The following is a 15,645-nucleotide window of genomic DNA, read 5'->3' on the forward strand; positions in this document are numbered from 1 at the left end:
CTGCCCCAGCGTGCCGCTCGCGTGGCCGCGGGGTTCGCCGAGCCTTCCCGCAGCCGTGGTGCAGCACTCCCAGCTCTTCCTGGCAGATGCTTGGCCGAGGCCGAGCCGGCGCTTTGTGAAGCTTCAATCCCGTGATGGTGTTTGCTTTTGTTTCCCTCTAGACACTACAGCAACAGGAGTGCAAGCTTCTCTATAGCCGAAAAGAGGGGCAGAGACAAGAAAATAAGAACAAAAATAGATATAAAAACATCCTACCATGTAAGTATTCAGATTCTGCTCCGTACCAGTCGCTCTTGCAAGTTTTCATGCTCAGTGTCCCTGTCCCCAGGGGCTGTCTGCCCCTCTCCACACACCCTGGCTTAGCCTCTTCTCTGTGACAGTGCAGGGTAACTGTGGAAGTGGGCATGATGGCCTCAGCCACCAATTTCTGTGATGCTTGTTGCTGAGTAAAATTGCCACTGGGAGGCTTTGGGCATGTTTGTTTCCTTCTGTTAATTCAGCGAGGGATAATCTTGCCATCCTGTTAATTCAGAGTGATTTTCTTTTTTTAAGATTTATTTATTTATGCATTTAAGAACTGGGGTGCAGGGATGATGAGAGGATTCACCAGAGACAGGATGGGGAACAGAACAGGCAGATCAGTGCAGTTCACTGCTGAGGGGAGCAGCAGGAGAGGTCTGTCAAGCCCTGTGGGTCCACTCCGAGGCTGGGGATTGAACTTGCATTGAAGCAGCTGCCACTTGCTTGCAGTGCTGTTCTTTAACCTGCTGCGCCACCAGGGAGCGCCACAAACAACAAAAATTTTTTTTTAAAGATTTATTTATTTATGCTTATAGACCTGGGGCACAGGCCAGAGGTGTGAGGGGTGAGAGGATTCACCAGAGACAGAGCAGGGAGCGGAACAGGCCGACTGACAAAGTCCACTGCTGAGGGGAGCAGCGGGCGGGTCAGGAGAGGTCTGCCGCGCCACGTGGGTCAGCTTCCTGACTTGGGGTTGAACTCACGCTGCAGTGGCTTTGTAGAGCTTCATAATGTGCTGCTTCAACCTGTTGTGCCACCAGGGAGAGCCCACAAACAAAAACATTTTAATGTGGTGCACAGATGGATGCAGCGTGTGCCCAGTAAATTTACCCAGCTTACCGACGATGCTGGCGTATGTTTATGTAGTCCAGTGCTCAGAATTTTATTATTGAAGTTTATTGGGGTATATGATCGGTGTAGAGACCACCATGCTAATCTGTCATCAGGTTGAGCCAGGGTGCCAGTGACTGCGACCCGTGTGTGCATGCGCATGTGTGTGGTGCGACCTGCCCCTTTCTGAAGCCCTTGTCACACCCGGTGTGCTGGATCTCACATTCTGTGAGTGCTTGTGGTGTGTGTAGGTGAGGGTGGGAGAAAACGGAGCGCTTCTAATACTGAGAAAAGGCAGTGAGGAATTGCCAGAGAACCAGGCCAGGTCACAGCACAATCCTATTGACCTTGGGGAACCACATCCTTTCTAGGTCCAGGTTCCCGTCTCTGCGGGAGTGGGATGGTGCTCACTGGTGAGCGGAGAGCTGTGGGGTGAGGTGAGGAAAGCGGGCGGCCACCAAGCATGAGCAGACCTAGGGAGCGGGAAACTGCTTTTTTCTCCCTTAAAGATCCCAGTCATATTACTCTCCTCTGATTAGCATCTTACTTCTTTAAGAAGAGAAATCAAAACCAACAAAAGTTTTTTTATTATTATTTTAATTGAGATAAGGTTTGGTTTATACCACTGTATATGTTGTAGGCACACAAATTCAAATGTGTGTCACCACATCACACCACACCCACCAGCAAAGTACCTGTAACCCTCTAGCACAGTTCACTGGGTTCCATGTACCTTTACGCACGCACGCGCGCACACACACACACACACACACACACGCGCGTGCTTCTGGGAACCTCAGTTCTGTAGCTCAATTCCAAGGCTTTGTTTTGGTTTGCTTTTCTTTGTTCCTTTGCTTTGTTTCTTTACAGCCCACTTAGAGTGAAACTATTCAATGAGTCTTTGTCTTTATGGCTTATTTTACTCAATCTCCTTCAGTTCCATCCATGTCATTGCAAATGACTAGATACCGTCTTTATTTATTTATTTTTTAATAACTGAGTATATTCCATCGTGTATATATCTGTCGTCATTATCCGGTCATCCACTATTGGACACTTAGGTTGTTTCCTTACCTTGGCGATTGTAAATAATGCAGCTTGAACACAAGTGCACATCTGTCTTTTCAAATTAGTGTTTTTATATTCTTTGGATAGGTAACTCGGAGTGGCATTACTGGATCATATGATAAATTCAGTTTTGGTATTGTTAGAAGCCCCCAAACTGTTTCCTGTAGAGGCTGGGCTACTCTGCATTCCCACCAGCCGTGTATGAGGGCTCCTCTTTCTCCATATCCTCACCATCACCTGCTCTTCTGGTCTTTTTAATATAGGCCATACAAAACGTTATTCTGTGATAACTCAGAACTCTACTACTATTTCCAATAATACATTGCTTAAAGAAAGCACCTAGATTTGCTTTTGTACAGAATTTGCTCAGTTGATATGATGAGGATTTTGTCTTTTAGATATTGTATTTCATTCTTCTTCATTAAAAAGAAAGCCTTTTTTTATTATGGGAAGTCACAGATATTCAGAACAGAATAGTGTAAATGTAAGCGTGTGACCAAGGGGGCACCCAGGGGCCCTCAAACTTATACTCTAAGGTGGTGCAGCCATCCCTGCTCACAGAGGCCAAGGGCACTCTTAGTGTGAAAGATCTTTGATAGAAATAGGCTGCATAGAGAGAAAAGAGAAGAAAGGGTAATAGTTTCCCAATAAAACACCTGAGTTACCATCCCCTTGTGTGTAAATACTCAACCAAATAGGGTCGGGCTGAGGCAGGGCCGCTGAGGCCTGGAGGCTTGCCGCAAGTCTAAGGCACCTCTTAGGGGGAACCTTAGGAAAGAGGTTCTGAAGCCTGTTCCAGAAAGCTGGGCAAAGGAGATACCGCATCAAGATAATGACTGCCACCGTCGGCCTCCATGTCTCCTTCCCCGCCATACCGGGTGTGAGTCTGCACAGGGACGAGCTCTCTTCCCGAGCTCCCCTGCCTCTGCGTGACACAGCTGCTGGCCCTCAGCTCCACTCTTGGCTACGTGAGAGTGGGGCGCGTGGTGCCCCCTCCCCCTTTTCTGGAGCGACCGCTGTAGCATAAAGAACCACACAAGGCCAGCATCCAGCACCACAAATGCCAGCTCATGTCCCATCTTGTTTCATCTGTGCTTTGCCTGCTCCCCAAATTATTTTGAGGCAAGTGTCAGACGTGCTCAAATGTCATCAGACATCCTCAGATGTCATCTATACTCTTCCTAGAAGTTACTTAGATTCCAAGGGTTTAGACTCACAGTAAGTTACAAAAATACATAGAGGGTTTCCACACACCCATTACCCAGCTTCTCCTATAATGTGCTCTGTATCCATAGCGCACGATCGTCAGGAAATGTCAGGAAACTGACATTACTGCTGTATTCTGACAGACAGTTACGAGGCATCACGTGGTGTTCAGATGATTGTACTCATTGAGGAGTTAATTTTTCTGTGGCTTTATCAGGAGATGAGCAAAACTTGGATTATTGCCTCAGGATTAAAGGATTTGAGTTGATTTGTCCGGGAAAGGTGTGGGTGCTTGTGTGACTGGTCTCTTTTCTTCTAGTTGATCACACCAGAGTTGTCCTACATGATGGTGACCCCAATGAGCCGGTGTCAGATTACATCAACGCAAATATTATCATGGTAAACTTGCCCCTGTCTGTGCTTTCTGATCAGGCATTGCAAGTCAGACTTTGTATTTTCTTTCTTTTTTTGGGTGTGTAGAACTGGAGTATAGGCTAGAGGTGTGGTGGTGAGAGGACTCATCAGAGACAGAGTGGGGAGCAGAACAGGTAGATTGCATTGCTGAGGGGAGCAGCGGGGAGACAGGAGAGGGCTGCTGTGCCACGTGGGTCACTCCCTGGCCGGGGATCGAACTCAGGCCTTAGCGGTGATGGAGCTAGGACTTAACCCCTAGGCCACTGGGGAGGACAGGTTTTATATTTTCAATCCTTCCACGTGTCCTGAAAACAACTTTTCACCCTTCATGTCTAGCCTGAATTTGAAACCAAGTGCAACAATTCCAAGCCCAAGAAGAGTTACATTGCCACACAAGGCTGCCTGCAGAACACAGTGAATGACTTCTGGAGGATGGTGTTTCAGGAGGACTCCCGAGTGATTGTCATGACAACGAAAGAAGTGGAGCGAGGAAAGGTACGCGGCATCCTCAGCTGAGACGACAGTTTTAAGGTGTCCCACATGCCGGTCTCACCATGTTAAGTATGGAATGAGCAAATGAAGCTACCCCTGGCCCTCTGGGTCACATTGGAGCCTGATGTGCCTTGGTGTGACTTCTGTGTGTTCCTTTTGCTTGTCAACTGTACTTACCGTGATCTGTCAACATCAAGAAACAGTTGGTAGTATCCAAATACGTATTCATGTTGAAACTCTTACTGAAAGTATTGAAACACGTAACCGTGAAGGTGAAAGTTTGCCTTCCTTCCTCCCATATCCACCAATTGCAGTTCCCTCCTTCAGCATGAGAGCCCTAGTCGCCATTTGGAGCGTGCTCTTTCACAGTGTCTTCCACACCTGTAGCGTGGGCCTTCCAGACCTCCATCTCAGAGAGAGAAGTGTTTAGTGTCCATATCTGTACCCTCAGGCGTCTCTTGGTGCTGTTGAATGGGAGCTGCTGTATAAAAAACTGCTTGCATTCAGTGCTTTTACCCTGCATCTTGATTATTTTTGGCCTTTTTCTCCCACTAAATGTGCGCACTTCCCTGGTTAGTGCCTCTTGGCCTAGCTTGTTCTCTTTGGCAGAAGTGTTGCCTGCGCTGAGGGCCTGCTGCTGTCTGTCTGAGGTTTTGTGGCAGTGCCGTTCTGGCATTTGTGCATACGTGGCCAGTGTTCCCTGGGCCAGCTGTCAGGAGGAATTGCTAGGTGGGTGTGTGCTGTGGACTTTCTGTCCTCCAGTGCTGTTCGCTTGGGTTTTTCCCCAAGTAGTTTTCCGCTGCCTTCATCTCCCCCATTCTTCATGTTTTTAAAGTGGTAACATGCGAAGTCTGCAGAGGGGCAGACAGGTCTCCTTGAGTGTCAGCGCGGCGTGTTACCCCAAAGCGAGCCCATCCACGGGGGGAGGGGTGTTAATGTGGAAACGATCTATTTGTGTTCTAGTCAGGCTCCTGTTTGGATATCCTTTAATTGGTTTATCAAAAGTTGCATGGAATGTAGCTGTCATACGTCTAGGTTAAATTTTGGATCTTGACTTCTGTAACTTTTCTGTCAGCTGTGGAGGGCATATGGCGCTGTAAGACTCTTACTGTTGGACTGCCAGTTAGATTTGTAAGTAACTTTGAGGCCAGATCTTGTCATCATGAGCAGAGGCTTCCCACAGTGGCTCCTCAAGTGGTGTTAGACCTTCTTCGATTCATGGTCAAGTTCAACTATCTTCACGGCTTGTTTTTGCCTCAGGTGGGTGTCACCTGCCTAAATATGCAGACAGAAACAGTCCTCTGTCCTGTCTGGTGACTGGTTGTAGGGTGGAAAACCACCTGTTCTCAGCTGACGTGGGGGCTCTGGTGAGATAATTCTTGTGTCTTTTCAGAGGACTCAGTATTGGTCACTGTCAGAAGCGCTGCTGCAAACTCCTAGAAAGGGCAGACACTGGGCACCTGCTCTGCTCCCTCCTTCTCTGCTGTTCAAGAGGGTGATCTCTGGGCTGGTTTCCTCTCCCACATCTTTCTGGCAAACTGCCCTCCCCCGCCTCCAACACACACTCACAAGTGCACCGAGGAAAATCGGACCACACATCCCCTTTGGTGCCTGGGCTTTGATTTACACTTGATCTTAGCCCAAAGGCCAAGAAGTGACTGGGCTTTAGTTTACAGGCTCATACATTTTAGAATTTGTTTACCAAATTTGGAAAACTGGGAGGGGAGCTGAGGTGGTTTGCAGCTGCTTAAAGTTGCCGCAATCAGTTCAGAGTTGTGCTTTAATTCCTTGCTTACCCCAAGTCCTCTCCTGTGAACAAAAGTGCTCAGAATTGATTGGCCAGTGACAGTAGTGTGTACAAATAATATTAACACTTTATTGGGGGGTATAAAATGGCATCAGATGTGTCAGAGGTATTTGGACTGGAGGGAAAGTTGAAAGCAGCATAGTAATAAACAAACACGTAAGCCATGCCAGGAAAGAAATTGCACTATCTTGAATCCCACTGAAATTTCCTCCTTATTTCTAGCTTTATAATGGTGAATTTCTGTCTTCCTGACATACAAGGGAAATTTATCTTGCTGATATTTGTGTCTTCGTGATTGTGGGAAGTGAGTGGTATTAGGTAATTGCTTCCAGAAAAAAAAAAAAAAAAAAACCACCACCACACAATAGCATTCCCTGCCCAGGACACATCTCCTAAGAAATAGATCCACCTTTCGCTGAGCAAAATCCCTTCCTCCTTCCAGCGGGAATGACTTTCTTGGCGCCGTGTTTTCAGCCAGCTTGCTGCAAAGCCAGCAGCTGCTGCAGGCGCGGCGCTTCCCTGCGCCCTGGTAGGGAAGGTGATGCGTATTCGTGTGCCGAGAGGATCTGGGCATGCAGAAAGCAGCTGCTGCAGCCGGGACCGCCTTTCTGTGCTGGGGTCAGGCACACTTAGGTGAGGCGAGGCGCAGAGTCCCGCGACCCTGGTGCGGAAGGAAGCCGCTTGCCGGGCACCCACCCACCCCCAGCCCCACTGGCCTCCCGCACTTGACTGGCAGATGTCTTGCTCGATGGCTCCCTCACCGCCCTTGGTCCCCTCCACCCGCTGCTCCTTGACCAGCCCTCCTGCTCCTGTGGCCCGCCTTGGGCTGGGCGGCTCTGTGGAGGCTGCTTCTTCCCACTTCTCCCTGGTCCACCAAGAACCTGGGCTTCTTACTTGAATTCCTCGTTCCTTTGTATTGAAGACCCAGGTGAGGCGCGAGGGCGGCCACCTTCCATGGCATTTAAGCAGACCTGGACGTTTGTTTCCTGCTCCTTAGGCTTTTATTTCAGAGTTCAGAGATTAACTGTCTTTTCTTGGATCCCTTCCAGAGCAAATGTGTCAAATACTGGCCTGACGAGTACGCCCTGAAAGAATATGGGGTCATGCGTGTTAGGAATGTCAAAGAGAGTGCTGCTCATGACTACACATTGAGAGAGCTTAAACTTTCCAAGGTTGGACAAGTAAGTATATTGTCGTATCTTAGCGACTTTGTAACTGCGGATGGTCTGAGGGGCCGGGCACGGGGTGCCCCCCGGCACACGTTCGTGCGTCGTTCAGTCGTTCACTCGGTGATGCATAGCGCTGCCAGGGGCTTCTGTGTGCCGGGCCCATGCGGGCCGTGCCGTGAGGACGAGACACTTGACTGGCGCGTGGCAAACAGTACGGGCGCAGGCCTGCCCTCACAGAGCCCTGCCAGGCTTCTAGGCCACGGGGTGGCCTGTTGGAGGGTGACTGGCACTCAGGGAGGAGTGAGCAAGGAGGAGCACCTTGAGGGAGTGTCACTGAGCCCGGCCTGGCGCGGGAGCAGCCAGGCATCCAGAGCTTCTGTTGCAGCGGGAGCAGCTAGTGCAAAGCCCGTGAGGCCCCTTTAGTGATCAGGTTCCATGACAGGTCTCAGTTGCATGTGATTCAGGTTTGCCCCAAGGTGACTAACAAACTTTACAAAGTAGGGCTAGAGTCATTTTAATTTCGTGATTAGAGGTGCATAGTGAGTCAAAGTCTTTCGGAGACGCAAAGATGAGTGAAGCAGTCATTGTGGTGCAGGGATGCAGGGGCAGAGGTAGGGAAGGAGGAGCAGGTGGCCACAGCTGCAGGAGCGGAGCAGAAATGGGTCTTCTCTGTGTTCTGTCCAGCCTGAGGCTCGGGCGTCATCTGGGATGTGAAGAGAGTATGAGGAGGCAAAATATGTGAGGAAAGTGGGGAAGTATGCAGTAGCCGTTGGGTAGAGAAGGCAAGAAGTTCAGTCAGTTCTGGGTGTTGAGATGGTGACTTTGTGTGTTTAGTGACACCATTACCTGGGTGAATGATTTTGCTCCAAGGGCACCTCTGACCCTCAGGTATAAGACAGAGAAAGGTGAGTATTTGGGCTCATGTCTGTGTGGAGCTTTGCTGGCTGCCCCATCACCCTAGCCCACGTACTGAGGGGAGGGAGGGTCAGTGGGCTGGGGAGGGCCTGGAGGGGGTGGGACTCGGTCAGGAAGTTTCAGAGACATGAGAGGATCTAGAAAAGGGAGCTGTCAGCAGAGAGGTTTAGAGGGCTTCACACAAAGATTCCAGGCAGGGTCTTCTCCAGTTTTAGTGATAAGCCAGCCATCTGCCCCTGGCCGGAGCTTTGGAGCAGCAGGTGAGTGTTCTGCAGTGTCCGGGATAAGCTGGCCATCTGCTCGTGTCAGGGAGCCAGCCATGCCTCAGGGGCGGGACACGCCGGCCTTTGGGCTGGCCTCTGCAGCCTGGATGCAGGTGCTGCCCTGGGGCCTTCGTGTCTCTAGAGCTGCCACGCACAGGGGGATCTCTGCCCCCGTGTGAGGTTTCCCAGGTGCTGTATGTGATGTCGTTTAAGCCCCTGATCTTGAGGAGGAGCTGGGGCAGGCACTGCCGCGACAGTTTGTGGGAGCTGGGAATGCACAGCAGCTGGGCTGGGTGCTCGGTCTGGTCTCTCTGTCTCTTCTTGAGACCCCAGTTTGCAGTTCACTGTAACATCAGGAAAAGCTTTATTATGACACCAGCAAATTAACTTCACGTTAGTCAGGAAACGATCTTAACTGTGGTGTCTTGAAGATGCCTGATGGTGGACACTGGTGTGGTTTCTCTCCTCCCCACCCTCCTAACCCGTGTCGCTTAGCCAGGAGTGTGGCAGGCGCCCTGGTCTCGGGGAACCCAGGCGGGCAGTTCGGGCCTCCGTCTTGGTGGCAGTGTTGGCTTCGTTGCCTGCCAAAGAACGCGAGTCTCTTCCTGTCTGCTGAGCAGAGCAGTGGCTGTTTTGATTGCTCCTCACAGTGGTATCAAGATGCAAGTGAAGAAACTGAGGCTCAGATGTCCAGGACACGGTGGACGCGAGTGCTGGGACATGGCCCGCGTCTTGCCAGAACGGGTCTTGGGCACTTTGCATTAAGCAGACACGTGCAGTATCATGACTCATAATAGGTGTGTGTATTGGCGAAGAGGAGGAAGATTGGCTGGGAAAGACAGCGTGTCTTCAGGGGGCGCCCTTCCTCCGGCGGGAGCAGAGCCTGCCCCGAGGCGGGCCGCGCATGGTGAATGCGGACGCTGCCTGTGGGCCACGCAGAGGCGGCTCCGATCGTAGTTTCCTGAGGAACAGATCGCCCCCTAGACATCTTGGCTCTTCACAGAGGCCAGGAGCTGCCCCAGGGTTGTTAGCCAGCTCGGGGAGAAGAGCTCGGGGAGGCGTGTGAGGAGCGCCCTGACGTGCAGTGGGAGGGAGGTGCGTGCCGCCAGCCTCTCGGCTCTCGGGCAGGATGGCGACTGCTACGCCGCGACCCCTTGATTTATTTAATTCTTTTCTGGTTTTTCTTGGCTCTACTCCAGGGGAATACGGAGAGAACCGTCTGGCAATACCACTTTCGGACCTGGCCAGACCACGGAGTGCCCAGTGACCCCGGGGGTGTGCTGGACTTCCTGGAGGAGGTGCACCATAAGCAGGAGGGCATCACGGACGCCGGGCCGGTGGTGGTTCACTGCAGGTGAGCGCCCTCCCCGCTCCTGACTCCGGGCTGCTCCCCCGGCCCCAGTCTGCTAACTGCGGCCAAAACTTGCTCTGAAGCATTGTTAAGCTGCATCTGGGGATGTTTCGACCCCCAAATATATGTCTCGCAGATCTGCTAGATCCTGGGGGTAGGAGGAGACACAGTCCTCACTACAGGGAGCAGGGAGCCCCCAGTGTTGGCTGGGTTTTCTTTTTAAGGAGTGATTTAGGATTCATCTCTTCGGTTATGATTCTCTTCTCTTCTGCCATAGATATAAGATCTCTCTTTCCTCCTGATACTGTACTTAACTTGGGTCAGAAGTTTCAAATTGGGGCCCTCCCTGGTGGCGCAGCGGGTCACAGCACAGCACTGAGAAGCTACAGCCGCTTCCGCATGAGTTCGACCCCCGCCTGCCCCGGAGGTGACCCACAGGGCGCGGCAGACCTCTCCTGACCCGCCCGCTGCTCCCCTCAGCAGTGGACTTCGTCCATCTGCCTGTTCTGCTCCCCGCTCTGTCTCTGGTGAATCTTCTCACCCTCCGCACCTCTGGCCTATACCCCAGTTCTATGTGAATAAATAAATAAATCTTTTTAAAAAAAGAAAAAGAAGTTTCAAATTGTTCCCTATCGGGCCTCCAGGAGCCAGGCTTGTGGCTTCTGCACAGAGCTTGCAAGCTGCTCTGCCTGTTTGGGCTTCGTGGTTGTACCAGGAGGCTTAGCTTCCTGAATCTCACTCATCTGCTAGGCAAGCAGATGTGTGGGAAATTCTATTTGTTCCGTTTTTTTAAGTTGCTGGTTCTTGAGCACTTGCTCTATCAGACTCTAAACTCGGTGTTTTTCATGGATCACTCACCGACCCCCTGTGAGGTACCTGCTGTGACACCCAGCCACCAGTGGGCCAGGAAACCCAAGGTCGGGGTGGAGGGCCGTGCCTGTGCTTAGTCTTGGAGGAGCCAGGCCGAGCTCCGCCTAGATGGCCTCCAGAGCCCTGGAATTTGTCTATTGATGTATTGTTTAAATATAAATAGACAGTCTTATAAATGCTCCCTAGAGTGAATTGTTTCTGTTAATATTTATAGTTTGGTTTTGATTATGAACCCCACGAATGGCCCCAGTGTCTCTGCTCTTTGCCCACAGTGCTGGAATTGGCCGGACAGGGACCTTCATTGTGATCGATATCCTGATCGACATCATCAGAGAGAAAGGTGGGTCATCTGGAGGGCAAGAAGCTACAGTTGCTGTTTCAGGTTATGGAAGGATAGCGCTCATGAAAATAGCCTGGGTGAGAGAATTTGACTACTACAGAGTTTTCACAAACTTTGGCTGAAGATTGCAACTTTCAGGTATGTTTCCCAGAAAAGAGAAGTGATGCTGTTTGAGCTTTTGGCATAAAACAAAGTCGAGGGTCTGCAGATCCTGTGGGCTTCTGTGGGAGGTCCAGGGTGTCTCTTTCCAGCCACCTGAGCCTTGCTGACAGGGTGGGGCGGGAGGAGCCCTCCCCTCTGACAGCTGATCATGGGGTCTTCTGGGAGCGTCAGTGTTGGTCCAGAGATCAGTGCCGCAGCCCTGCGGTCACGTTCAGCCATTGCAGACTCCCTTGATCAAACCTCCCCACCGGCTCTGAGTGTCTCCTGATGCCAGTGCTGCTTGCTTTGTAGGCGTGGACTGTGACATCGACGTTCCCAAGACCATTCAGATGGTGCGGTCTCAGAGGTCAGGGATGGTCCAGACAGAGGCACAGTACCGGTTCATCTATATGGCCGTGCAGCATTACATCGAAACACTACAGCGCAGGATTGAAGAAGAGCAGGTACCAAGGCAGAGGGGCCGTCCTGCGGATTTTCATTCTCTTTTCTGGGCACCTTTGAGCAGGAGGGTAGATTCTGATGGGTGATCGTCTCTTTTTAGAAGTGGGAAATGCGTGCCCAGCAAGAAGGGTCTCTCGGGAGTGAGTGGTCCCTGCGCTGTAGCGCAGGCTGTTCCGGCAGGGGCGCCCCTCTGCCCTCCTGGTTGCCAGGGCTGCTGCCACACGGACAGGTCGGGATTTTCCCGCCTCCCATGGCAAGCCGAGAGTGCCAGCCCTCAAAGCTTGCAGCCTGTTCCAGTCTCAATCCAGGCCATATTTATCCTGGTGCCATCTCTTAAATGAATGCCTCACTCTTCCTGGCACGTGTGGTTTGAATTGCCAATTTGGTTGAGTTGGAAACAGTGAAATTTCAGTTTTAATAAGCCATGCATAATGAAGAAGAATGTGACATTGGAGCCTTTCCATTTGAAGCTATTCACGTCAGACACAAAGCCAAGTTAATTAGGATACGCTGATCCGAGGGAGATGAGAGAACCGCCCTTCGGGAGCCCCGCTGTGCTGCCACTGGGGAGAGTTGAGTCATCAGTGGTACTGGCCTGCCTCCCCCTGTTCATTGCCTCCCGGAGAACTCCGTTCCTCAAAATGAGAACTGAGCTCTTGTCAAAACAGTAACTGGCAAGATTTCTAGCCTGCAGAATAGCGGCCGCTTGGTTAGCCCAAGCGGATACTTACGTGCTGGTGTGATGGGCGCTTAGTCCACACAAAGACTAGATCAGATGGTTTCATTGCACTGGAAAAGTCTTCAGAAACACTGTGTGTGAAAATGTAGGTCAAACAACTAACAAGCCACAGGTTTTAAACTTGAGTGCTTTAAATTTTACTTTATCGTATGTTAAACACTGAACTCTTTAGGTGATTCCTGTTTATTACTGATTATTGTGTATTTGTTTTCCAGTTACACTTAATTTGATCCAAGAATAGTTTAAACATAAAGTTACCCAAGAACAAAACCTGTTCTGGATAGCTGGCAGTTGTAAAATGTTGATATTTCCCAAATGATGACGAATTGAGCGCCTTTAGGAGTAGATGCATTTGCTAAACAGGGATGAGTGAAAAGAAGCAAATGACAGGGTAGAGAGCGCAGAAGGCGGCAGAGAAATAGCGACAGTACTAGAAGGAAGAACACAAGTGCAGGCGGGAGTCAGCAGAAACGAAAATGAAGCAGGATGGGAAAAGTCTTTATATAAATGGCTCTTTCACTGTTGTTTACTTGGAAGTAGCAGATTTCCCTAAGTTCTGCTTACATTGTTGAAGAATTTTTATTTGCAAAAACAGTATGTGGAATCCCATTCACCAGCACTTCTGTGAAGGTTTTAATACACCAGAGCTATCTTCTCTCCCTATACAGGTCACATAGGTATTTATACATATCCTTTGATGTGTATTTATACAGTTATATTTTTGCTTGCTTCTTAAATATAGCTATATATATATATTTTAATAAAAAGACGGTAACTTGCAAACATTTACATCTTTTTCATACTCCTTTGCCTCTGAACACCAGAATATAAGCAGTAATGTTCTGAAGTCATGTTCCCAAGGGATGGGTAGAGGGAAGTGGGGGATAAGAGGGTGTTGTGGGTGGGAATAGAAAAGTAAGATCTGTTTTTTGAGTGTTGGGGCTTACAGGTATAGCAAGGGTTTGAGACTCAATCCCATGGTGGATGGGGATGCCACTGGGGATTTCAGAGGGGGAGGGTGACATAAAATGATCCTTATTTTAAAAATAGGGGTGGCCCGGGCTTGAGAGGGAATGGTTAGGGCTCCAGGCCGCTATAGCTGCAGGGCGACCAGCAGGTGATAACTGTGGGCAGTGTGGCTGGTGGCAGGGCTGATAGCCAGCCTGGAGAGAAGTGGAGCCCATGGGACCTGGTGAGCCTGATACTTGACCCCCGAGCGCACCCGACAAGCAGTCTCGCTGTTTTGTAGCCAAGACAGACAAAAAAAAAAAGCATTTTATTTCTGTCCTTTCTGCTCTGGCTTTTGGAACTTTTTAGTAATGGAAAATCAAAGGGTGTAACTGGAGTTCCTTTACAGAGAGACATTTAATACCAGATCATCTTGGAGTTTTGTGCCTGGGCCCTCCTCTGTACCTGGCCGTGCCGATTAGCAAGGCTGTAAGGTATTGTGAACATCACAGAAACCGTGATAACCGTGCTGCTGTGCACTGGCGTGGAGGCTGGATCAACTTCAGGACGTATTTAGGCCTCTAACAAATTTTTCTCCACTTTGTGTAACAAAACAGAGCAAAAATCCTCACCCCTTGGGAATCCTCATAACTCTGAGACAGCCTGGGACATCTTAGTACTGCAAGTGAACTCATCACAGTTGTGAATCAGCTTTACTTCCTTTTCTCCCTAAATTAGCTACAAGGCTCCTACATCTTAACGATTTTCCTTGAGCTACTTTGACTCATTAATTTCTGTCCCATTTGTATTAATTATTCTTCATTAGAAAATTCTTTTGTAATCACTCATGTAGAAATACTGATACTGATTTTCAAGAAAGGAATAGGAAGAGAAAAAGGGAGTTGCTTTTCAATGGTGTGGCGTTTCTTTCATGTAAGGTAAAATTTCTCAAGCTTTGCAGTTCAATAGGCTCTGTGGTTAACAATATCATACTGAACACTTGAAATTCTTTTAAGAAAATATATCCTATGTTCTGTGTGTTTTTTTTTTTTTTAACCACAATTTAAAGGTCATGAGTAGAAATTTAAGTTTATGCTTCAGGTGTTTTTTAAAACTTTTTTGGTATATTAAAATATTTTTTAAAGGTTTTAAGATTTTTAAGTTTTTGAATGTGTTATAAAATAATGTTCCCTGCAATTCTTCCACTTAATCTTTAATTAGAAACTCTTAACTTTAAAAATAATTTTTTATGTTAGTTGATACTACAGTGCTGAAAATCTGTGACTGTTACTTAGAGGTGACCCAAGACCTTTAGATATTTATAAATGGTTCTTTAAAAAATTGACAGTAGAGATTAAATAAAATATTTTCTCCTTGGATTTCTTTTTTGCAACTTTCCCCTGGTCCATAAGTTCTGCAGTGCTGCTTTTTACCAGTTAATGAATTGGTTTGGCTCTCTTAACAGAGGCCAGAGAATAATGGCTTAAACAAGACAGAAGCTCTTCTACTTTAACAGTTCCAGGTGTCAGGCAGTTTATGATGAGGGTTTATAGGGTGAATCTGCTCCACATTGTCATTCAGGGACCCAGGCACTTTGTCTCGTAGGATGTTCTCAAGGACATGGAGAGCGGACAGCTGCATGTGAATGTAAGAGACAAAATTTTTTTGTACAAGGTCAGGCCATGAATCTTTTCAGCTCTGCAGGCTACATATGGTCTCTTCCTTAGTATTATTATTTTTTTTAAGATTTATTTATTTATACATACAGAAACTGGGGTGCAGGCCAGAGGCTTAGTGGGTGAGAGGATTCACCACAGACAGAGTGGGGAGCAGAACATAGATGAAGGGAGCAGTGGGCGAGACAGGAGAGGTCTGCTGTGCCATGTGGGTCACCTCCCTGGCTAGGGATCGAACTCATGTTGCACAGTAGCTGTGGATAGCTTCATAGTGCCGTGCTTCAACGTGTTGTACCACCAGCGAGGGCCTCCTTTTTTTTTAAAAAAAAAACTGCTGAACTTGTGCTTTTACCTCACAAGCCTTATAAAAAGTCCCCAGACTAGATTTGCCCTTCTGCCCTCTAGTTTGCCAGCCCTTGGTTTAAGCTCATGATGTAGAAATCACACACTTCTTATCTGTAAAGCAGGGTTAGTAATAGCATTTATTGCAAGAGACTGTTGTGGGATTAAAGTGAGCTAATATATTCAAATAATGCCTCGCACAAAGTAAGTACTTAGAATTATTAACTGTTTTTGTTATAATAATTGATCTTTAATTCCATCTGTAAAAGTGAATTCACATATTTTTCTTTTGTTTACCTATTTTGATTTTT

The 15,645-nt window shown here is 48.6% G+C and overlaps 1 protein-coding gene across 1 annotated transcript in view; it reads left to right on the forward strand.

The window, feature by feature from the left end:
* The window catches only part of PTPN11 (protein tyrosine phosphatase, non-receptor type 11), a 47,856-nt gene that overhangs the window by 22,855 nt on the left and 9,356 nt on the right, over window positions 1-15,645 (forward strand). Inside the window, exons 7-13 of the mRNA XM_012730889.1 lie at window positions 162-258; window positions 3,725-3,804; window positions 4,156-4,314; window positions 7,168-7,299; window positions 9,665-9,819; window positions 10,959-11,026; window positions 11,480-11,631. Coding sequence (XP_012586343.1) covers window positions 162-258; window positions 3,725-3,804; window positions 4,156-4,314; window positions 7,168-7,299; window positions 9,665-9,819; window positions 10,959-11,026; window positions 11,480-11,631 — 843 coding nt within the window. The remainder of the gene's footprint in view (window positions 1-161; window positions 259-3,724; window positions 3,805-4,155; window positions 4,315-7,167; window positions 7,300-9,664; window positions 9,820-10,958; window positions 11,027-11,479; window positions 11,632-15,645) is intronic.

This window comes from Condylura cristata, unplaced genomic scaffold (genome assembly GCF_000260355.1).
Source record: "Condylura cristata isolate star-nosed mole 26May11 unplaced genomic scaffold, ConCri1.0 scaffold00029, whole genome shotgun sequence".
Lineage (NCBI taxonomy): Eukaryota > Metazoa > Chordata > Mammalia > Eulipotyphla > Talpidae > Condylura > Condylura cristata.